Here is a 25,266-nt window from a genome sequence, read left to right on the forward strand (position 1 = left end):
CCGGCTGATCATAGCCAAGATACTAAATCATAAGGATAGTGAGAGAATCCTGGAACACTTTCGGAAAGGAGGTATGATCAGCCGAGCATCGGCGACCATCACAGCATACCCTGATTACACTTTCCTGGTGCAAAAACAAAGGATGAACTATGTGGCAGTTAAGAGGAGATTGCACACAGCTAACCTCAAATATGTTGTTGTACCGGGCAAAGATAAAGGTCCTATATAAAGATTGTGCAGGTTTTTTCAAGACCCCTGAAGATGTGGACAAATGGATGGACAAGATGAACATGCCGACCTAGAAGGAAGACAAGGCGGGAGACGGAAGTGATAAGTGACTCTGAGTTGGGCTTTTTACAAAAAAAAAAATGTACTCTTGAACAGTGCAATGGCCATCACAAAATGCAGATATTTGCATTTAAAGGAGAAGGGCAAATGCTAATCTTACAATTGGCTACATGCAGGAATTACCCGTGCCACCTTTCTATAAGCGGCACCAGGAATCACACTATCACCCCCATTAGTTTAGATTAGTTGGGATGCTAGTAGTTTAGTATCCGCCTGCTTCACTCCGAATACCGGCAACAAGCTGGAATTGGAGAGAGATGCAGGGATGCCTGAGCCTCCGATTTGGAGCTAGGCATGAGTTGGGAACTGTTGGGGAGGGGGATGGAGGGGAGTTGGGGGACAGCTGGCCTACAGACGCGCACTGGGGAAAAAGCGAGAATGTGACGAGGGGGAATTGAAAGCGGGAACTAACAGAGAATAGGTGAACTCAAAATAGCAACCTTGAATGTTAGAGGTCTGAACAGCTATAGTAAAAGGAACCGGGTTATTGCAAATTTGAGATGACACAAAAAATAGATATAGCTCTCCTGCAGGAAATTCCTTTAACTAATGATAGGCAAGATACATTGGCACGGAAATGGAGGGGGGTGACCTTGGGCTCCACATACTCGGCGTATGCTAGAGGGGTCTTACTATGGGTGGCGCCGATGGTCCCATTCAAGATCCTTCAAACCTTCCGAGATGCAGATGGTAGGATGGTAATACTGCAGGGATTGGTTGAAAATAAGTATGTGTTATCAACATGTATGCCCAAATCGGGACACAGCAGCCTACTTTAGATCTCTATATATCCTAAAATTAGCCCATACAGAGATTGTGCACTCGTGTGGGGGGGTGCTGGGTGGATTTCAATTGTACATTGGACCCGACGAGGGATAGAGCAGATGATTCGCCCATCCAACCCCCTGGGCCAAAGCCCTAAATATTATTGCGTAATTCAAGTTGGCTGATGTATGGAGAACAATGTACCTGCAGGACCGAGTATACTATCATTACACCGCCCGACTAATCTGTACACAAGACTAAGACTATATGTTTGTAGGGGAAGAAACGCTGGGAGTATCCACACAGCCTGAATATAAAGCACAGGTCATTTCAGACCATGCCCCTCTGGTGGTTACGTGGCAGATTCGCAGCCCCACTACTAGAAATGCTAAACAAGACGTTGGACACAGGCAAATTGCCTGGGTCCCTGAGAGAGTCCCTAATCGTCTCCCTTCTTAAACCAAATAAGCCGGCACTGACTGTGGCTCGTATAGACCCCTCTTGTTGTTGAACCATGATGGAAAGATCCTCACTGCAGTCATGGCACATAGACCCAAACCGTTTATAGCTAAGCTTATACATACCGATCAGACTGGATATGTGCCACAAAGAAATATTACCAATAACCTAAGAAGATTGCATCACATAATAGATTATACCCAAGGAGGAACACAGGAAGTTGCAGTGGCCTCACTTGATGCTGTAAAGGGTTTGACTCAGCCAGATGGCCTTGGCTGCTAGCGGTCCTGGAAAAGTTTGTTATTGGACCCACATACATTAAATGGGTGCAGCGGTTGCTGTACAATGAACAGATAGCAAGGGTCAGAATGGTCACAAGTATCTCAGAACAGTGGCAGTTGAGTAAGGGCACGAGGTAGGGATGTCCGTGGTCCCTGGTGCTCTTCATCCTGGCACTAGAGCCACTGGCAGTCTATCTAAAGGAAGAATATGGAGAGACGGGCATCAGCACACCGGGTGGGAGGCATTTGATCTATGCTGCACTGTCAGCCATAACTATTAACCCACAGGAGCCTAGCCTGTTTCCTTTGGGGGAGTACGTACGCAGGGAAGCCCATGCGCAAACTGCCGGTATTACCAATTAAATGGGAAACAGAGACATTTAGGTACTTAGGGGTAGAGATCTACCACGACCCTAAGATGGAACACATACAGAACACGGTGAGGGCGGTGAGAAAAATTGAAAGTAACATGTCTTTCTGGGCTAGATTGCTGTTGTCCAGGATGGGATGCGCAGCATTACTGAAAATGGTGGTACTACCGAGACTCCTCCACTATTTTGCAAATCTCCCGTTCGCAATACCAAAATAATTTTTTAGGAAATTGCATAGTATATGAAGGAGCTTCTTATGGCATAATTAGAGTTGTACAGTGGCACAGTGTAAGCTCCAGAATCCATTCGAACGAGGGGGTATAAAAGTGCCCAATTGTGAGGTATATTTTGTAGCGAGCCAGCTGCAACATGTGGCCAAATGGCTGTCAGATGTCCAAACACCTAAATCAAGGTTATTACGAGCTGAAAGTACTCCGTTCTTTTTGAACTAAGTGATATGGCTAGCTGATCCAAGCGCAACCAGCTTGCACTTGCTGTTGCGTCTGAGCAGCGCAATATGGCGCAGGGCCTGTTTGCTGTTTGAGTACTCAACACTGTATTCCCCTTAGATCCTGCTCGTTGCACTAGAGGGGGTGGACGAACAATTGAGGTTAAACATGAGGACATTTTGGGAACCTAAGGGAGTAGCGACGGTGGGAGATGTACTGCATGAGGGGTTGGCCCAAGATTTTGAGGAGTTGGTAAGGGACAGAGGGGTGCACCGGGGACAACACCTCACATACACCCTCCTCCAGAGGTATCTTAGGCGCAGATAGCCAGAGACTGAGACTTCTTTGAAACCGGACAAGACTATAGAGACATTGAATGATGTGGCCCAGGGATGACACAAGGTCTCGCAGATATAATAATGTCCAAGATAAGAGAGGAATTAGGACAGACGAGGCAGAGTTGGGAAGCAGACTTTCATGAACCAATGTCTGACAGTAGGTGGAGTGGGGTTATGGTATATCATAAAAAGGTGTCGAGGAATGCACGACTACAACAGATCCAATTATATGTGACCTATAGGGCATATCTGACCCCAAGCAAAATCGCCAAATTTAACCAGGCAGCAACACAAGCATGCCCGAAATGTGGGGAGGTTAATGCAGATCTAGTGCATATGTTTTGGGCATGCATAGAAATTAGTAGATTCTGGGGAGAAGTAGCCCAAGCACTAGCAAAGGTAGCTATCACCCTGGACATTGGATTCCGCCATGGCCTGTCTACTAGGGGATTCCCAAGGCCCAAGAGGGCTAAATATGTAAGTAAGCTCAAGGACCTGGCATATATACTGGTGAAATGCAGAATAGCAATGGGGTGGAAAGCGCAGACTAGGCCAGCGGTACAGACCTGGGGGAGGGACTTGTTGAAATGGGCAAACGCAGAAACGGTGGTGTGGCAGGGAGGGACACGAAACACAGAGAGGGGGATTTGGATGCCTGAAGACAATTGATAGCGGGGTTGGCCAGCTTGGAATAGAGGGACAAAGACAGGGAAGAAAAGCTCATACAAGAAGATACCAGGACTGGGGGGGGAGATGTGGAATACAAGAGTGGTATAGTATGGTAGGTGCAAAGTAGGGCAGGGGCTTGTGGGGGGAGTTGGGCGGTCAGCGGGGGCAGACTGACATACATTTAATCGGAAATGTTGTGCTGTGATGTAACATGTCTGCAAGTTGCTATGGTTATGTAAAACGTAATCAAAATTGTTTGGAAAAAAAAGAAATCTGTATTGCCTGCATCCGGATCATGATGAGGAGGGATGTGAGGTCTGCTGTGGATTTTCAAAAAAGACAAAGCAGGATCGCTACATCAGGCTGGCAGCGTGGCTCAAATTGTGCAAGGCATCTGGCTCTGCTTCAGGGCAGGGTTATGCTTCCCCCCAGGACTGGCCGCTACCACGAAGGAACTTACTCAGAAAAGAGGTTGAGATCCTTTGAGAACGGCCCGCCCCCAGGGGTCCAAAAGAAGGCAAGGCTGCTTGTCATTGATCCCACTGGGTTCACCGCTGCTGCGGGTCCTAGCTCGGGAAGGACCAGGTCGCCGTCATTAACCACTTCTACGGCAAGCCTACCAGTGAGGGGCGATCCCTCTAAGAGAAAGTCCTTGACTCCTTCAAAACTCTGCTTACCATCGGCAGACATGGTAACGAAGAGAGGTCCAAAGGTGTCTCTTTGCTGCCCCCCTCGGTGACTGCATCGGCAGCTCAACCGGCCAAAACAACCTTGTCCTCAATAGTCACTACTACGTCGACAAAGGCTCCTGCTACCACCCTATCAATGATCTTGTCGACGACCACTACTTTTTCGTAAAAATGGGGTTTGGCCACAAAGATGGTGTCAAGCTGACGGCCGTCCAGAGGGTGTCCCGTCCGCTGCAGGATGAAGCAGCTGCTGCAGCTCTGGTGAAGGCCCCTTGAAATGGGGACTGCAGCTGCTCCTCCCCAGAAGTCTTCAGAGATGTGAAAAGGTAAAACTCCTACGGACCCTGAGAAGAGCACAGAACCGCAGGCTGCCCTGGTGAGGCTGGTGCAGATTTATACAAGCTCTGATGAGGGTGACCGTAATCTGCCGAAGACTTTTATTCGGACCACAAAGGGGGGGGTCAGCAACCAGTGTCTGTAGGGGAGTCACAACTAGGCAAGCCCGATTCTCTACCTCGCCAGAAGAGGCGCACCAGTCCATAGCCTCCACCTCTCATTCCTTCCATGCCTCAGCCCAGGGACATGTCTTTGGACATTCTGACCACACTGCACATGCTTGTATCAGACATTCAACAGACTGCTGCCTACACCGGGCCCTGCTCTATCTATGAGTCCCCCAAGACCGCTTCCCGGAAGCCCTTTCTGATGCAAGCGCAGGTCAAAGGACCAAGGCATCAACACCACTCCATCCACCTTGGGACTTGACCCTGACTGGGTATCCCGCCATGCACACAGACACAGCGGGCTAAGGCCACCGACGAAGCCGATTACTTCGAACCAGCTGACATGGAACCTGTGGGCTCGAATAAACCACATAGGGCATCTCTGCCTGCTGAGGTTGTCTGCTTCCATACGATGATGTCCAGGGCCTCTGAACTTTTCCAAATGGTTCCTGAGGGAACAAAAAAAAATGATTCCTTTACCAACGCTGTGAGCCCAGATGAAAGACAATCATGTCCCTCTCCTTGCTGGGTGATATCTGGGATGAGGGCTTGGCTCTAATGAATCAAAGCACAGCTCCACCCAAGCGGGACAGGCTCGAGAAGAAATGCAGAGTTCCGGACTTGGCCCCCATGTGCCTGAGGTCCCAGCCTTCACTTGACTCTGTGGTCTCAGCCATGGCCAGGAAACGCGATTCGAATCTTCATCCATGGTGCCTCCGCACCAGGAGGGTAAGAAGCTGCAAGCAATGGGGAAAAGGCTCATCTATACTGCTTTGTTTTCAGTTTCCAGGCAGCATCAGGATTAGGATCTGGGGTAAAGTATGGGATTCTCCGGCTTTCCACTTTGTTCTGGCTACTACTAAGACACCAAATACACATTGCGGTATTGGAAAATGTGTTCACGTCCTGATGAAGGCCGCAATTGATCATAACATCAACCGGGGTCCTTGACAACAGCTCAAACACACTGTCGACGACTTTTGAATGTACAATGACACTACAAATAGGCAGATCACATCTATAAACACAACTGAGAAATAGCATCATCACTTGTAGAGTGCATGGGAAAGCATAATTTGCAGTGATGGAGACTATAGTACGGTTTCTGGGTGCTGCCATAGATTGGGAAATTGGCAGACTGAAATGTCTGATAGTATTTCTCTGCTCTTGCTTTCCATTAATTTAAGTAAAACGGGTGTCACTATGCCTAGTGATTCAGACTGAAGTCTGAATTTGTTTTAGAACATGGAGCTATTGGGAAGGTGGGGCCCTGATCATTTGTTGGGGAAGCAGAACAGCTAATATGAAAGTGGGGCTTTGACTATTGTACAGCTTTTAATCATGAACTTATGTCTTAAACCTTTTTATTTAATTGGTCAAAATAAATCTGCATTGCTTGGCAAAACCAACTTTCTCCTCTGAAATCCGGCATGGACACAAGGGCAGTGTTCATGCCAGTTTCACATAATTGTGATCAGTGTTGCAAAGTCACAATGTATGCCCATGCCTCTACCCTTCCCAAACGATCATGTGTTATGAGATCAGAGTCCATACAATTGAGCCTTTCCTCCAGTTTTAAACGAATAAAGAAAGGAAGGAACATTCAGGTAAAAGTAGGCAACCCTCCCCAAGTCATCACATTTTCTGTCCCGTTTGTCAAAAGAGAACGGTCCATCGAGAATCCCAGCCATAGAGCAAGCTCCATTCTTCACATACACATGCACACACCTGAGTTTGCACCGACCTGGGGGGAGAAAGACCGGCATCAAGCGCTTGAATAGAGACTGCACTTTCCAATGCGAGTCTTGTGCTTTCTTGCTCATGCTCACAGTCCACAGATCTGTGCTGGTTCAGTGGCGTTGGCTGGTCAGAGAGCTAAACGGGCAACATTGAAACCAAATGAAGAGCCGCAGAAAGTGAATAGTGACAGCTGTGAAACCTAAGCGGGGAACCAATGTTTCAGTAAATCCCCAATGAGCTGGAGCAGGGCACATCATGAGACCTAAAGGGAACAAGACCTGAAGGGCACTGTAGTAGGTCAGAATCGGGAGACTGACAAAGCGGCACGATTTCTGTGTCTTTTATTTAAACAACCCAAAAATTTAACTTTCCTTTCCCTAAACCTATAGGCACCAACCCTATTCTACAGAAGAAAGTCAAAGCACTGTTCATCAGGATGTCGAAGCATAAAGTCAGCGGTCCGAAATGGTGCTCTAAACAAGTCTTTTCTCCATCTCTACAAATGAAACCGCAAAGCAAAGACACAGGCTTTTGATATTTGCCCATAGAAAAGGTTGGCTGCTGGCCCTTCCTTATGTCTCTTTACCATAGGCCCTCGCTTAAGTGCACAGTTCCAGGAAAATAGCTTGGGTCATACTGGAGTGCCGGAACCCCTGCCAAGTCGTTTTGCTTCAGTCTCTGGGGATTTTAACTCCCTTTTCCCCTTCGGGAGACTTTTGTTATCTGTTCCCTCTGTCTCTTACCCTCTCTGGGGCTCGGATCAACCTTAATCCGCACTCTGTGGTCTCTCCACCTTTCCCCACTCTGGGAGTTTCCTCTTTCTCACTCCCCACTCTAGAGCTTGTCTTTCGTCCCACTCTGGGCTTTCTCCATTCTCTCCCCACTCCAGGGTTTCTCCTATCTCACCCTACTCCTGAGTTTGCCTCTTTCTCTCCTCTCCCTACTCTGGGCTTTGTCTTTTCCCATTCTGGGGCTTCTAAATTCTCTCCCCACTCCTCTCTCCGTCTTGCTCCCCACTCAAAGGGTTCTTCCTTGCCCGCTCACTGTCTTTTCTCTCCCTTTCTTGCTTTGCCTCCCGATCCTCTGGAGCCACCGTATACCTGCTTGGATTGAGCAGCACTCCTCGAGCAGAATCTGATGTCTGCTTGGCCTTCCTCTCAATGGAGAGCCGCTTACCCAATCCAACTGGATTCTGCACTGACTAGCAGCAGTTCCTCTCCTCATCTTGCGAAGTGTGGGGTTGGGCAGGCGGCCTCTCTTCCAGGCTTTCCGGGCTGAGGTACTTTCCCATTCTCCTTGCGACCGTGACAAATTCTGGCTACTCTCGCTCTCCCCCCCAACCCCCTCCCTTGCCTGCCACACTTTCTGTGGATGTGTCGGAGTAGTTCAATTCTGTGTGCTTTGAGGAATCCATTTCCTGAATAGTTCCTTCAATGACCATCCTTTAGGGGGGCTGGTCTTCTCACTTTGCTGCTGTCTTGCACGGTTATTGGGCAAAGCATGGGTCATAAAGTCGAATCGGCTAGTATTAAAGGGTTTATAGCAGTTTCATACTCCCTAGCGTCTGCATACCACATAAATGTGTTCGTGTCTGGGAGGGATTTTGTTATCCGGACGTATAATGTGCAACAAAAGCCCAAAGGCATCTTGGAGATGAAGCTACAGATGTAGGCCACCCAGAGGACATGGGCTAGAAAAGAAGGGTTTTCAAAGCCAGACTGAAAAGCAGATGGTCCTCGATGATACGTAAAAAGAGAGGAAGAAGATTTCAGCCCTTTGCTGCCGCCACCGAAAAAGCATGACCGCCCACCCGCGTGAGTTTAGCTGTAGGGGGCTGGCCGGTTTGTAGAAGCAGAACTTAGCTTGAAGAAATTCTGCTCCAATTTTATACAAAGCTTTATGAACTAGACACAGTGCTTTGAATTTGATAAGCTGCTCAACAGGGAGCCAGTGAAGTTGGCGCAGAAACAGTGCACCAAACGGAGGATGATGAACTGCTCTAGCCGCCATATTCTGCAGTAGCTGAAGACGTTGGAGCAAGTGCCACGGAATAGCAAGATATAAGGCGTTCAGTAATCAATATTACTGATGACCAGGGAGGAGACCACTGGAGCATGGAATTTAAAAGGGATACATGGAAGTACTTTCCGGAGGGTCCAAAGTTTAAAGTGCACTTTCTGGCAAACAAGAGAAACCTGATCGGCCATAGAAAGGTGGCCATAGAAAGGGAGGCTGAGATTTTAACACCCAAGTCCTTCACCAAGGAGAACGGAGGGGAAAGGGACCAAGACTCTCGGGCCAGAACTCAGGGGTCCAGAACAGCGAGGACAACACAGTACCCACCACCAACAACTCTGTTTTCTCCCCGTTCAATCAGTTTAAGGCCATCCAATCACCACTGCCTTTAAGCTGTTCCTCAGCCGATCCGCCATCTCCGGTTGAGTTAAGTCCAGCCACACAATAATTTGCTTATCAACAGCATAGAAGTAACACAAGAAGCCAAAGGTGTGCATTATGCCCAGGAGAGGTTGAATGTACAGGTTAAATAAAGTAGGAGACAATGAGGAGCCCTGCGGAACTCCACACAGCAGAGGGATCGAATGAGAGTAAAATGGGGCGAAGAGACATAGATTGGGAGCGCCCCGCCAGGAAGGACGAGAACCAGCAAAGAACTTTACCAGAGAGGCCCGCCGAAGAAAGCCAGGCAATCGGTGAAGGGTTGTCAATGATGTCCAACGCTGCTGACGGATCAAGCACAATCAGGGCCCCTGCCCCACCCTGGTCGACTAGGCGAGTAAGGTCATCCAACACAGCAACCAAGACTGACTTTGTGCCCTGGCCGGGTCGAAAGCCTGACTGAAACTGGTCAAAGAAGCAGGAAGGTGCTAAGAAGAGGGGAGACCAGGAACTCTAGCAGTTTCATGAGACAGTGGAGTAGAGAAATTGGCTGAAAATTGGACAGAACTGCAGAGTCCAAACCAGGCTTTTTCAGCAGCAGGATGATGACTTATACCCCTCTTTGGGGTTTTCCTGTCCCTTAAGACGAAGCCACCTCCTGAATGATCTGTTACCGGACTCCTAGGGGGTGTTGAGCATGAAGGTAGGAACCCATTTATAAAAAAGAAGCGTATGCAAAAAGTTCCCCTTTAAGCGGGAAAGTCCTACATGGCACGCAGACAAAGTTTGGTGCAATAAGTGTAAAGCATAAGACTATGTAGGGTTTGTAGATATGGCAACAGGTAGGAATATTGGAAGACTAAGTAGAAAAGGGATACCCAAGATGGAGAATTTACTGTTACAGATAAGTAGCTTGTGTGTGTCAAAAATTGTGATCGCTTGTATAGTGAATACCATCCACCTGCCGGCTTCTTGACAATAGGTAAGTAGCTTCTGCGTCCCAATTTATTAACAGTTTAATTATGGCATCCTGGTTGTCCTGCTACATTTTTTCACTGTCAAAGTATGGCGTGTAATCATTTAAATCTTCTTAATTGTGTATTACTTACATTTCTAGTTGAACTTAAGCTGTTTTCTGGTCAGTCCTTTACATAGTTCCCTGATTACGATTGCTAAGCGATTCATTTTTCTTTTGCAGGAGAAGATTTTGCAGTTGTTCAACAGGAAATTATTATGATGAAAGATTGTAAACATACTAACATTGTGGCATACTTTGGCAGCTATCTCAGGTATGGATAATGTAGTCGTCTTAGTTATACTTGCATTGTGTTTTTTTTGTCTGTTTCTCTTTTGTTTGGACTTTTTTAAGAATAATGAAACGATATAATCAACTGACAAATCTTTTGTAGCATTTCATAATGGACATAATGGTTGCAATACATTTTACTCCTGGCCTCCTTCCAATACCCAGCCTTTTACTAAAACAGCACCTTTGTGCTAGATCATAAATAATACATCTGTTTAGATACTCAAGAATCTGCTGCCTGCCGTTATGAATACTTCTGCACCCCCTGAATATTTCTCTGACCTACTTCTATGCTTCAATTCAGTTTTCGAGGCTGCGCTTTGATTTGGAATAGTGTGTTTTTAATAGTATAATTTTCATACACCCAAAGCAGTTGTACTCGATATCAGTTTGCGTAACTTGTGTGTTCTTAGCCTGTTTTTAGTTTTTCACACATATAAAGGCAAAGGAGGAGATACAGTCTGCAGGTGTACCCAGGTTACTTGGTTTTGGCTTTTCGGAGGTACTTTAGCAGCATAATTTTGGTTGGATCTTAATTGCTCCTTTAGTTGTACTAATGTAGTTTTGGCTTCTCTGTAGCTTTTTTCACACCATGATTAGTTTCAATCAAAAGATGGCACTCTGGATGGACAACAGAAGGGAACGTGACAGGAGATGGTGGGCAAGACCAGGTACTAGCTGGGGGAGTGTGGTGATACTCGCCCTTCTCTTCAGTTTCTCTGCCTGGGACTGAGAAGAAATTCCCATTAGCAAACCCAAAACTGCTGGTTCTTTTTACATTTTGGTTCCATGTAGACCCCTTCTCAATATGGCATGAAGTATATAGTTTTCCATAGGTTTCTAGAGTGGGGTTAAGAATGTTAACAAAATTGAAGTTTAATAGATGGCCTCAAGAAAACGCCAACTCCCAAAGCCTGTTCAGGGTTTTTTATTTAGATTTCATAGTACAGGCGGGAACTCTAATGGCCATCCCTCTCTATCTAACCTAGGGGCGGGCAGTCCCTCCCTAGCCCAGACATCCCTCATTTCCAGACTTGTCACTAGAGATCGGTAACCCCTACTATCTAAAGACTTCCTAGCTCAAGGGCATGGCCTAAAGGTGATCCCCTTATCTGACTAGAATAGGGACCCCTAGATTGTTTCCTGAGCAAATTTAAAGTCCCCAAGCAAGGCTTAGGTTGTGGATTTGGTGCCTTTCAGACGCTCAGATCCCTGCTTTGTCTTATCCTTACATGCTGCCTTCCTCTCCCTGAATCTAGCTGTCACTCTCCCTGGCCTCCTTCCTCCTGGACTCTTGTTCTGCCTGCGCCGACCTCATCCAAACAACCCACATATTCCCGCCTTGCTTTTTATCTTACCCATTGGTTCTCCCCTTCCTCTAGTTTCCCGGGTCAACTGCGGTCTTTCCCTTCCCCACGGGCTGAGTTACAATGATCGGAACCAAGAGCGGATTTAAACTCTGCCCTCTCCTCTTACACGGGCCCACCGGTCGTGTCAATTGTTTCCAGCCCAGACTTGGAGGATTCCACATCCCCCCTCCTGACCAGGATCAGGCTACTGACCATTTCACAATCATCACTTGATAAATGGAACGAAAGTGCAAGGATAGATTCTTCTGCAGACTACAGCCAGGGCACATTCTACAGGGGTTACAGCGTCTTCTGTCTTCTCACTCTGGTTGGGAGTGCCCATCAAAGACATTTTCAAGGCAGCAACATGGGCAGTGCCACACACATTCACTAGGCACTACTGTCTGCAACAGCACGTGGAAACATGCAAATGGGACGAGCAGTCCTTCATCGGATGTTCCAGTAAGGTAAGCCCTGCCGCTTCTGAGCTTCTTATTTGTTATGTATGTATTATTTGTTATGTATGTATAATTCTGACATGGGCATAGAACGCACAGGTTTTTCAAATCTGTTTGCCTGTTTTTTATCTCCTCCGTCATGTGTACTGCTATAAAATCTATTCACAGAATGTGAATCTATGAAAGATCCAATGCTGGAGAAGAGAGTGGTTTCTTAACTTCAACTCCATTTCTCCAGCGTTGGGATCTCTCATAGATTCACCTGCGCCCTCCGGCCTTCCCAGGCAAACATCATCTTTAGCGGGTTATCCTCCATCTTGAGTGTTTAAAATCTATGGGGAAGCTACTGTGGCGGAGCTACATAGTAGACGTCCTATTTGTAGCCACCAAAAGCACCCTCACCGTTGTTGATGGGACACTAAAGGTGCCAAACTTTTTTCCATAGGAAAAGTACTAAATTAAAGTAACCAGGGATTCCCAACCTGACGAAGGGTACCATTCATAGCATGTGAATCTATGAAAGATGCCAACGCTAGAGAAATGTAGTTACGGGTAAGAAAGTACTCCCTTATGGATAACCCCTTTGGATCTTAGTTGATCGGCCCTCCCATGTCAGGTGGCTGGCCTGCTCCTTCCCCAAGACACTCTGTTACATTGTTGCAGGGCTGCAGGATTACCATTGGCCCTTGCCCTCTGCCATCCACCCCTGGATTTCCGCTTTCTGATTGGCTGTAACTCGTCTCCCCAGGCCTGGGACCCAGCTCTGTTCTCAGCGCTCTGTGCACCTCTTCAAGGTGATGAGAATGACTGTGTTCCCAATCAGTACCGCTTTTGCCTGTGAGAGTGCCCTCAAAGTTGCAACGTTGTTAACTCATCCATGTTCGCTTTGTCTGGGTTGCTGAGAACCGCGTGTCTTCCCACCGCGGGTGAATTTCCATTTTCTAGCTTGGATGCATCACGTGGTTGAGAACCACGAAATCGAGCTCTTCTGGTCTGCAATTTATGAGGATTTATTCTGTTTTTCTGCAAATGGCCCCTTGTAATTTTAGGTTTGGAATGCGTTGCTTGTCTGACCTTGGCTGTGAGCCCTGGCTCATTATTTGATCGTGTAGTTCCATTGGGTTAGTTGCCATAATGATATATTTTATTTGTATCACGCTCATACACAAGTGTTTCAGAGCGTGACAAGGCAAGGGAGGGGAACAGGGGAGAACACAACAACGATCATACTAGACCCAGTGACATTAAGAACGCACAAGTGCATGGGAAAGGGGAAAAGTGCATGGAAGGGGGAGAGTGGAGAATGTGAGGCAGAGGAGACAGATGAATAACAATAAATAAAAATAAATAGATAATAGAGGCAATAAACAGTGGTAGTGCAGCCAGCAAGTGCTGTGTTTACGGCAGCAGACTTGGTAAGTCTGATAAGTGCAGAAAAAGAAGAAAATGGGGTGTGGGGGGTGGCGGACTGTATGGGTACAGATACAGTCCCCAGTGCAAGGGGTGGCCAGGAGGCAGTGCAGGGTGAGCAGGTACCTGGGCCCAGGGGACAGAGGGTGGCCAGGTGCACAGTGACGAGAGAGAACAGATCAGCAAAGGAGAGGGTGAACGAATCCGAAGCAAAGAGGAAGGTCTTGAGGTGCTTCGGGAACTGGAGATGGTTCTCGTCAAGTTTTAGAGTTGCAGGGAGGCTATTCCAGAGGGAGGCCCCAGCCGAAGACAGAACTTAGCCCCAGCTTGTTTCTTTGAAAAGCGACTGACCCGAGTGAGTTGGAGGTAGAGGAGTGAAGTGCTCTGGAGGGGAGGTATTTGCGGAGGGATAGCTGAAGGTATTTTGGACCCAGGCCCCAGAAAGCCTTGTGGACAATGCATAGGGTTTTGAATTTAATCCCTGTATCCACTGGGAGCAAATGGAGAGATTGCAGAGCTGGAGAGATAAGATCCCATGGCTTGAGGCCAAGGACACGTTTCGCAGTCCTGTTCTGGGTTAGTTGCAGAGGGTGGAGAGTAGAGGCAGGTAGATTTAGAAAGAGGCTGTTACAATAGTCCAACCTAGCGAGAACCAGAGATTGGGAGACAGAATTTATGGGGGAAGGAGAGGAAAGGCAGAGTACCTATGAGGAGGTGCAGTAGGAAGTTTGACTCTTTGGAGACCTCAGAGATGTGGGCGGAGAAGGAAAGTGTGGAGTCAAAGATGACCCCAAGGTTCTTAGTCTCGCAGTTGGGGGTAGGAGGAGGGCCAAGGGAGGCCGGCCGCAGAGTGAGGGGAAAGGATGGTGAAGGTGTGCCAATGAGGAGGATCTCTATCTCGCTGGCGTTCGGACAAAGATCATTGGCGGCACACCAATCTTGAATGGCAGTTAGGCAATCGGAGAGGAGAGAGGGAGAGGAGGTGGCCGAGGGAAGCCTGAAAATGAGTTGTCTTCAGCGTAGCACTGGAAATTTGAGCAGAAAATGACAATGCAGTGGGCGAGAGTTGCCAGGTATTGGTTGAAAGGCCAGGCCGAGAGGTTAGACCCGCTGGGGAACACCACAGGTATAGAGGAAGGTAGATTCTAGGAAGGACCCAAGTTGAACCTGAGAGGGTCAATCGGAGAGGAAAGAGGTCAGCCAGGCCAGAGCCTGATCAGTGATACCCAGGTTGTCGAAGATTCTCGCTTTGGGTAGCCATATCTTCGTTACTCTTGCAAGATGTCCATAGTAATTTGCATGGTCATCGCAACTTCAGGTCATATAGCTACAGTCTCCTTCTGGGTCGCACCACACCCATTTCCAAACAAAAAGAATGGGTGTGTCCACTCAGTGCGCAGAGTGCTCACAATATACTCTTCTAAAGAAAAGCTGCAATTTTTGTTGTACACGACTTCATAATTAACAAGTCATTATAATGTTCACAATTAATACATTGACTTTGTCAAAAGTGCCCAAATTCTTATTAAATTTTCCTTAAAGGCAATAGCAGTCTTGACAGTGTTGGCTCATAAGCCAATGCATTTCAGAATTCAGTTTCATCTTCGGGGCTGATAACTGTTAGAATCGGTGTGTGTTATATCAAAAACAAAGTGGAATTCTGAAATTGTACATCATAGCATATAATATTGATAGGAAAATCAAAAGATGTGAAATTCAAAAGATGTACGTACCCAGAAATCCGCCATTGTTTGTGATGCATTAAAAATAAAAGAAAATGGTGTTTAGAGAATTGTAATCATCACGTAAGTGATATTGTCCAGTGCTTTCACACACTTATAAAACAACCAAATATACAAATGTACCTGCAGTAATTAAGCCTGTGTATCTGTAAAAACAATTTACGCAACCATAATACCCAATCGTATGCTATTTACTTATAGGTGTGTTAGGAATCTCAAGTATGCAATCTGGGCAGTAGTTCGCAATAACTTTGTGTCAAGCCATCAAAATCCCTGATCTACAAAAAAAGTATGCATGCTATGGAGAACTGTGTGTCCCGAATCTAATTGATGGACTGATCTTGGTCGGGTCTTCAACTTGCCCTAGCTTGCTACTAGGCAGTTGCAGGGAGAGGCTCACCCACTCGTGCGAACGCCGGTTTCTTGTATATACTAGGTTGTCCTGGAAACCACTTGGCGCCATGACATCACGCGTTGCTGAACGCAATGATGTCGTGGGCGCATCGCGTCCTGTTCCTTCTGAATGAACCGAAGGATTGGGACGTGTGATCAGACCAAGATCGGTCCATTAATTAGATTCGGGACACAGTTCTCCATAACACGCTTACATTTTTGTAGAGTAGGGATTTTGATATCTTGATTAGTTTTTGCGAACTGCTGCCCAGGTAAGGGCTTCTTTGCATACCTGAGATTCCTAACACACCTATACGTGAATAGCATGCAATTGGGTATAGTCCTACGTCCTGTCCCCTTTCCTCCATACTTATGGGACATCCCTCCGTCCTGTGGGAAGGGACCGGAGCACTTTGTAAAAAGCATAACATTTTTTAAAAAGTGTCCTTTACTTTTTACGCAGGGCACCACACGTGGCTGTGACCCCGCACTTCTTAGCTCCGCCCAGCACATCGCCCATCAGTCCTTTTCTCCGCTCAATCGGGACTGGATGCACTTGCATCTTCGGAAGATTTTTTCCTTCCAGTTCCTCCTCTCTTGCTGCTGCTTAGCAGTCGCGTGGTAGTCAGTCTATGCCGTTTCAGCTAGACTTTCCAAATTGTTGTTCTCGTCAGCGACGCTTCGCTAGGGTGGATCCCCATCCTCTGTGCTTAGAGTGTTTGGATCCGGACCACTTTTGTTGCGACTCCCTTTCGGTCCGGGCGTTTCAACGTCGTTTGGAGCGGTGGGAGGAGGTGTTTCAACGTACTCTCCGGCGCATTTTCAAACTTTCATCGACGAAAAGAAGAAATGCCTGGGTAGTTCTTTTACTTTTTAGGGCACCCCGGCCGGGCGACTCCTTCCCGGTCCGGGAGGAGCATCAAAAGCTCTGTTACCGGGGCTTGCCCTGAGGTGCCTTCTAGGCCTAATAATTCTACCGGAGTTTTCTCAGAGGGCATCCGTAAGGGGCCTATTGACACTGCATTGCATTCCGAGGCCCCTCCTGTGGGGGCTGTTTGCGGGAACAGTTCTACTGAGTCGTCTGGTACCTGACCTTTCTCCGAGGTCTCCTTGATTGGAGCTTCCCATAAAATCACTGGGGTATTCCCTGAGACCTCGGTTGAGGTTGTTGACACTGAACGAAAGTTTGAGGCCCCTCGTGCGGGGGCTTTTACCAGAATAGGGTCCGAGGCCTGTTATTTAGAGGCTAATGTGACCAACAGTTCTGAGAGGCCTGTTCAGGTCTTGTCAGTGAGGTGTGTTCCTCATCGTTCCCGCTCTTGCAGAGATTCCAGTTCTGTTGAGGGGGCACGGAGTGAGTTGTTAAACCGCAATCCCTCCGTCACCGGCGGTGCCGAGGTCCTTCCTTCGAAGGCTAATTTGGCTGTTACGATATCATAGAAACATTCTAGGCCACAAAGTACCGGCTCGGCCGAGGTTCCTTGTGTTAAGGCTAAAATGAAGACCCCTGACTCACCTGTGAAGACCCCTGCATCACTTCCACACGTGTCGCAGTTCTCAGGTGCTGACAAAATGGCGACTGTTCCCACCAAGACCACGGTGGCCATTTTGGATTCATCCCTTTAAAACTATGCCATCGGGCCTAGGTGTAGGGGGCGGGGGGCCTTTTTCAGGTGAACATCTGTTTCCTTTACATGTCCGTTTCGTCCGGTTTACGACTGGAACGCACGGATGCCTCTACCGGACCATGTCTCGCTTCCTGTGGCATTGACGCCCTCGATTTTACGTAGACAACAGTGGGGAAGGACCCACTTTGCAAGCCTCTCCCTTACGCCCCTGGAGTTAATCTGTGCATGAGAGGCCTCCTCCTGTTGCACCTAAACCGTTGGTAGAGGATGTCTTTTTCGGCAGGTTTCAAATATTGATGCGTTCCGACCCCATGAAGGAGTACTTTCGGGGCTTGTTCAGGGAGATTTGCCCGCTAGTGGCGACAGCCCCGGCTGCAGTGCCAGTTCATCCGCCGGCACTGCCCTTACCGGCAGGGCCTCCTCCATCTCTCCTACCCCTGCCTCCATTGTCTCCAGTGGACAAGGCTGTTGGGGTACTGGATGTGACTGAACCTAATCCGGACCTATTGGATGATCTACAGGGCGAGCAGGGCCGCGAAGACCAGCCCCGCTCTGTCAGAGCTTTTCATGACCGCGTTCTGAACATGTGTCCGTTAGATGTTCCAGTACCTGAGGCACCTGCTCCGCAGTAGGGCGTGCTTTCGGGGGCGTTCACCTTATCTCCTTCGGAGCGTACCGGCTTGTTCTGCAAAAGGATGTTTTGGCCGAGGTCCGTAGAGTTTGGGAGAAGCCACACTCTGGACTGTTTGTCAACAAGAAGATTGACGCGCGTTATAGGCTCCATTCTTCTGGAGAGATGGCCTTAGCGTAGTGTCCGTCTCTCCTCCATGGTAGTGGCGGCAGCCACTTTGCAATCCAGACCTGCGTCATCCTCTTCTACGATTGCTACACAGGTTCTGACCAAAGAGGACAAGCTTCTTGACTCCCTTGGGAGGAAGATTTTCGCTAACTCAGCTCTGTAGCTGCGTCAAGCCAATGCAGTATAGGTGTTTGCGGCGGCGAATATGAAAATGTGGAAAGGTCTGTCGGAGTTTGATGAGTTTATTCCGCTGAAAAGTTGGAAGATTTCAAGGCGGGTTTGTCGGACGCCAGGGTCTTGGCACAGGATCTCCTGGAGGCTGCTGCTCACCATGTCGACACCTCGGCCAGGTGCCTTATGCTTGGTGTGGATACCTCTCGTCAGGCTTGGCTGCACGCCACCAAGTTCTCCAAGGAGGTGCAGGATAAGGTTTTGGACCTGCCTTTCGATGGCAAGGAGCTTGTTCACTCTACAACTGACGTGGAGCTGACCAAAACCAAGGACAGCACTCAGACCGCCAAGTCCTTGTCTGTCTTGGTTAAACCTCCTTTCAGGACACAGAGATCATTGTCGAACCCTCGGCCCTCCTCTGGTTTCAGTATTTTTTTAGACTGGAAATCCCGCAGGGTTGACACCCCTTTGATAAATTCCCACCGAAGGCAGCAACGGAGCTGGTTTTTCTCCCGCTCCTCAGACTCCTCCTCAGAGTCGGGTGGTGCTGCCACCGAAAAGCCAACAAAATGAGGGTTTTCTACGCTGACACGAAACCCCGTTGGGAGGACGCGTTGCGTCTCATTGGGAGACGTGGCAGACCATCACCGAGGACCGGTGGATCTTGTCAGTCGCTCGGGCGGGCTTCCGCCTTCCCCACCCATCAATCCCCCCTTCTAGCAGTCAGCGTCGCCCTCCCTCAGAGCCGAGATTCAGAAGCTTCTGGATCTCAGGGCGGTGGAACCCGTTCCTCTAGGGGAGTGAGGGGAGGGCTTCTATTCCTGGCTGTTCACGGTGCGCAAACCCAACCAGGCTGGCCTGTGCACCATCCTAGACCTTTCCCAGTTCAATCTCTCTCTACCCCAAGAGAAATTCAAGATGATCACGCCCTGTCAGATAGTCCTCTCTACAGAAGGGTGATTGGCTCAGCGAGCGTGGTGGACCTTCAGGATGCATATATGCATATCCTGATTTGGAATCCGCATCAGAGGTACCTACAGTTTTCTATGGAGGAGGAGCTCTTCCAGTTCCGAATGCTCCCTTTTGGCCTCAGCTCGGCACCGCGTGTCTTTACAAAAGATGATGTTGGTTATCACAGCTTATCTCCGGCTTCAGGGTATCCATAACGGCTGACCTCCGCCCGAGGGTTTTCACCAAGTTGATGGCGGTGGTGGCAGCGAGTCTCAGGAGAGGGGGTATTTACATTTTCCCCTACCTGGACGATTGGCTGATCAGGGCTACTTCCCCCGAACAGGCCCTGGAACATTCAGCTACACCTGGTCTTCTCCCTCAACTTCAAGATGTCCCACATGATACCATCTCAAAGGCTCCAATTCATTGGGGCAGTCCTAGATGCATCCCTGGGAAAAGCCTTGCCGCCAGTATTGAGAGCTCAAGACATTCTGCCAATGGTCACCAAATTTCAGAGCGCCCAGCATCTCCCGCCCTTCCACTTTCTGAGGTTGCTCGGCCTCATGGCATCCTGCATTTTTCTGTTGCCAGAGGTGTGCCTGAGAATGAGATCTCTCCATTTGGCTCTCAGGACTCAATGGTTTCAATTCTCAGGCAGAATCTCAGATCTCCTGGTTCCGAGCAGGGTCTCACAGGATCCCCTCATTCTGAGGGAGAACCTTTTTGGCAGCATTGGCAGGATATAAAAGTAGTAACAGACACCTCACTCAGAGGCTCAGAGGGTGGGGCGCACATACCAACGATCTGACAATCGGTGGTTGATGGTCTCCATCGGAGTCCAAACTACATATCAACCTTTTGGAGCTGAGGGCAATCAGACTAGCGCTGAAGCCCTTTCTGCCTTTTCTGTTTCCAACCATTTGCTACTTTGATTATGAGGATACAAGAATTGATTTTATTCTCTTGGTCCAGTTGAAATGAATTGCCTTCAGTCCGTTAGATATTTCTTTACATTGTTTAGTGTGTGTGTGTGTGTGTATCTGAGGCTTGTGGAATCTGCTTAGATCACATGCTGTGCATAGGCCGACATCTAGTGGAAGCTGCAGAGTATTACAGTTTGTTTTTCGAAACTCGAAAATGGGCGTCGACAAGATCCCTCACGCGTCTAGGATCCTCAGATTGTTTTTTTCGCCATACTGGTCGGAAGCAATTTGCGGAGTCCCCTGACCTTAGCCATACTTTTACTACAATATAAAATAATAATCTATTGACATCCTTCCCCACCCCAACGTCGAACTTCAACACTCGACGCCGGCTGGAGAAGAAATCGACCGTCGGCTGCTGCACGACGGATTTGGGCCTCGGAAGGCCGCTGGCCTCGGCCCGGGCCTGGTAGGCCGCTGGCCTCGGCCCTGCAAGTAGGGAGAGTGGGGGGTGGTACATACTCTACACTCTTGGTATATAGGTACACCTTATACATTTCCTACACTTAATAGCCCGCTGCCTCAAGGTGCGTATGGAGGGTACCCCTTTTCAATTCTGCCCCAAGTGCAATCGCAAATACCCTTGGGTCGACAGGCACGCCACGTGCAATCTCTGCTTGCCGAGGGACCACCCCGAAGCGAACTGCAGAGCGTGTAGTAGGTTTAAACCTAAGACACTAAAGGACCGTTCGACGAAGCGTTGGGCCCACCACGCCAGGCAGGCGGCCATGGCGGAGGGCGCCTTCAGCGATGGCAGCGACGCCGTACTTTCGGACGGCGAGGGCATTAGGGCGTCGAAAGACAGCCGAGGCAGGTCCCCGACTTCGGTAGGTCGTCTGGCAGGGCGGCTATGGGGAAGACCCCGGCGACACAAGCGCTTCACATACTACACACACACTAAACACACTAAGTCCAACCGAGACTCGACGACGTCGAGTTCTCGGAAAGATGCACAGACCGAACGGTCCGATTCGGTGTCCTCTGGGCGCTCTCGATCCAGATCGCCGCATGACTCCAGGCAATCATCCACTCTTGCCAAGAGTGCCTTGCTCCCTAGGCTAACAGAAGTTCGATCGTCGGAAGACGAAGACGACTTCCAGCCCGATCTAGTGGTCATTTCGCCAACACTGGTACAAAGCCTTCACTGGTGGACAAGAGAGAATCTCGCACAGGGGAAACCATTTTACGATCCCGAAGTACAGGCAGTAGTCACTACAGATGCATGTCTGACGGGGTGGGGAGCTCACCATCTCCAACACACAGCTCCGGGTCTCTGGTCTCACTCAGTGGCAAAGAACCACATCAACCTGCTAGAGCTTCTGGCAGTATTCAGAGCGCTTCAGGCGTTCGAGCCCCATCTACTAAACCTGTCAGTGCAAATCCAGACGGACAGCACTACAGCCATGTTCTACCTGAACAAGCAAGGAGGGACTCGCTCGCCAAATGGGCACTCAGACGGAACATCTTCCTGTCATCACAACATGTTCCAGGGGAGCTCAATTCCCTAGCGGATGCTCTGAGCAGAGACTCCCTCCCAGAGGAACACGAATGGGTTCTTCACAGAGAGGTCGTAGAAGATCTCTTCCCTCAGTGGGGTTTCCCCACTATAGACTTATTCGCCACAAGCGAAAACAGACAATGCCCAGGATTTGCATCCAGATTCCCCCAACCAGACTCCCAGGGGAACGCCCTGTGGATGAACTGGTCAGGGATGTTTGCGTATGCTTTTCCACCAACTCCTCTCATCAGGAAAGTGGGGAACAAGATGAACAGGGAATCGATGACGCTCGTCCTAGTTGCTCCCATGTGGGAAAGACAACCGTGGTTCCCACGCAGGATGGCGGTGTGCGAGCCCATCAAACTTCCAGCCTGGTACAACCTACTGTCCCAGCACCAAGGTCAAACAGTGCATCAGCAACCCAACTCAATGAACCTGGCAGCATGGCTCCTGAGGTCATGGAGTTTGGACATCTCAATTTACCACAGAGGTGTATGGACATCCTAAAGGAATCTAGGAAACCAAACACAAGGCACTGTTACTTTGACAAGTGGAAGAGGTTCGTTATCTGGTGCCAGAGTAGACAAATCAACCCCGTTGATTGCACTCCTTCCATTATTGTTACATACATGCTCCACCTGCTAGATGCAGGATTGGTTTTTAACTCACTGAAGGTACACCTGGCAGCCCTGTCGGCATACACCACTTCCCATAACAAGGTCTTGTGGTGGAAAGTACCAGTAGTTAAAGCCTTCATGGAAGGAGTAAAGAGACTTCACCCTCCTATTTCCAACCCACCACCAGGGTGGGACCTTAATGTGGTGCTATCTAAGCTCATGGGCCCCCCTTTCGAGCCCATGCATAAAAGCAGTCTCAAACACCTGACTTATAAAACGGCCTTCTTAGTAGCTATTACTTCTATAAGAAGGGTCAGTGAAATTCAGGCTCTGTCAGTGCAGGATCCCTTCTTTACTGTCCATAAAGACAAACTGGTTTTACGCACACACCCTAGGTTCTCACCTAAGTTTATATCTAAATTCCACGTTAAACCAGTCCATCGAGCTTCCGGCTTTCTTCCAGGACCCTCAAAGCTCGGCTGAGGTGAAACTACACACCGTAGATGTGCGTAGGGCGGTCCTCTACTATGTAAATAAAACCAGACCGCTAAGGAAAACAGATCAACTGTTTGTCTCCGTAGCTACAGGCAGAGAGGGGGATCGAGTCTCTAAAGGTGCCATCTCGAAGTGGATTATTAACTGTATCCAGCTGTGTTACTCACTCTCTGAAAGAATTCTGCCTTTCACGCTAAGAGCCCACTCTACAAGAGGCATAGGGGCCACTCTGTCTTTCATTGCAAATGTACCCCTTGACACCATTTGCAAAGCAGCTACTTGGAGCTCAATTCACACTTTTACTCAGCATTACTGCATTGACACCCATTCCAAGGCAGATACACAAGTGGGACAAGCGGTTCTAAGACACTTATTTGCTCATGACCCTTCTCACATCCCACCTCTTTCTTCAGGTACTGCTCGCTAATCTATGCACAGCATGTGATCTAAGCAGATTCCACAAGCCTCAGAAGGGATACATTACTCACCGTAATCGTATTTCTGATGCTTGTATCTGCTTAGATTCACATGCGACCCACCCTTCCTCCCTTCTGAGAGAAGGCGCATGTTTGCTTGTAGTCTTACCTTTCTATCTATCTGCTTGGATTTTCTGTACTCGCGCTACTCCTCATGCTACCTCATTTCAGAAAAAATACAATCTGAGGAGCCTAGACGCGTGAGGGGTCTTGGGTACAGTGGACGTCGCACTAGGGATAGTATTACTGGCACGCTGTAACGCTCACCTGATTCCCACGGAGGCGCAGGTCTGGCTTCAAGTGCTGATGCTTCTTCAATGGTGAAGCGCAGGACTCTGAAGATGGACAGGAAGGGCCCCTCTACTCTGGCTTCTCCTGCTCGCAGGAATATTCCCCTGTGCGTGAAAAGGGAGTATTACCTACTGACTGAGTTATGCTCAAGCCTCCCACTCTCTTCCAACCCTCCACGATACCCTTCCACGATTCCCCGTGATGTCTCACCTTAGGGTCAGGAAGGATGAGCTCTCCATCCTGCTTCTGATGCAGGGGCGCGTTGAAACCCAGTTACTTCACTGGATTGAGGATTATGGGAGTTCAGGTAAGCTTGACTATTCAGGTAAGCTTGACTATTCAGGTAAGCTTGACTATTCAGGTAAGCTTGACTATTCAGGTAAGGCTCTGTAAAAGTTCTGTTGCAAGTTCAAAAGTCCAAGCTTAATAATAATGTTCATTATCTTTTTCCCCTTAGGGGCCAGGGTTCGGAATGCCAGAGATATGGCGCCGACCCGAAGTGATATGTGCAGTTCCAGTAAATGACAGGTAAATTCTGGATGAGCGCTCGGGTAATGTCTTTGCATTCGCTCATTCAATGTCTGTCTTTTTTCCCGATAGGGGCCGGATGCCTGGAAGCGGCAAGACCCGAAATGAAATGGAATGACCCAACAGGTAAGACTTAGAAGAAAACTGAGCTTTTCCTATTCCCTTCCTTCTCTCACCTTGTTCTTGTCTTTCTCTCTAGGTTCTGGGAAGTGGCTGTGGATCCGGATGATCGCTGCTGAAGATGGTGGCGTCCAGGAAAGGTGAGTGAAATGCAGCGCTGCAGCGATCGTAGCGAAATGCTTTTAAAATGATGTCTTCCTTTTCAGGATCGTCGGTGTGATGCCTCTGTGGTGCTGATTTAGCAGGTAAGGTCTTTTGTCTCCCTTTGCAGGTGACCCAGGATACTGACAGGTGTGGCTGAGGTCCAGATGCAGGAGCTGACACGGTGAGCGTCCAGCTGCGAGGAGCAGAACAACGCGAAGCGTGAGTTGCTGATCGGTGTGGTTTAAATAGCTTTGGAAGAAGTTCCAAGTGTGTTTCCTTCCTCCGATCAGGTATGTATCCTTCCCTGACCACACCCGGGTGGAAAGTAATCCCACAGGTAAAGTAGTTCCATTCAGGCCTCAAGAGGGCCTGGATGTGGCAGCATGGTCTGCATCAGGTAAGTGCACATTAAAACACTTGAACACATGTCTAGCTTTATGAGCCTGGCGCCTAAGGCGCCAGGACAGTGGTCCAACATGAGCCTGGCGCCTAAGGCGCCAGGACTGCGTCCAAAGGGCCCTAGCTTGGGCCCGCTGGCACTCCCCTGGGGGAAATGATGCCTGCCTCTGGGGTTGCTGGATCGGTCCTTTTTTTTTTTTTACGAAAATAGAAAATGGGCGTCAACACAGGGCGTGCCAGTAATACTATCCCTAGTGTGACGTCCACTGTACCCATGATCCCTCACGCGTGTAGGACCCTCAGATTGTTTTTTTCCGCTATACTTGTCGGAAGCATTGCACGGCGTTCCCTGGCTTTCAGCCATATTTTGCAAAATATCATATAATTTCCCCGTTCTCCTTCTCCCACGTCTAGACATCGAAGTTTGAAGATCGATGCCAGTCTGGAGAACAAACAACCGCCGAGAGCTGCACAATGGACTTTGGGCCTTGGAAGGCCT

The 25,266-nt window shown here is 48.7% G+C and overlaps 1 protein-coding gene across 4 annotated transcripts in view; it reads left to right on the plus strand.

Annotated features, from left to right (window-relative positions):
• MAP4K3 (mitogen-activated protein kinase kinase kinase kinase 3) overlaps positions 1-25,266 on the plus strand; it is a 2,398,077-nt gene that overhangs the window by 406,040 nt on the left and 1,966,771 nt on the right. For all 4 annotated transcript variants that reach the window (XM_069606874.1, XM_069606875.1, XM_069606876.1 and 1 more), the window contains exon 3: positions 10,208-10,298. In XM_069606874.1, coding sequence (XP_069462975.1) covers positions 10,208-10,298 — 91 coding nt within the window. The remainder of the gene's footprint in view (positions 1-10,207; positions 10,299-25,266) is intronic.

This window comes from Ambystoma mexicanum, chromosome 4p, assembly GCF_040938575.1.
Source record: "Ambystoma mexicanum isolate Mex_15411 chromosome 4p, UKY_AmexF1_1, whole genome shotgun sequence".
Lineage (NCBI taxonomy): Eukaryota > Metazoa > Chordata > Amphibia > Caudata > Ambystomatidae > Ambystoma > Ambystoma mexicanum.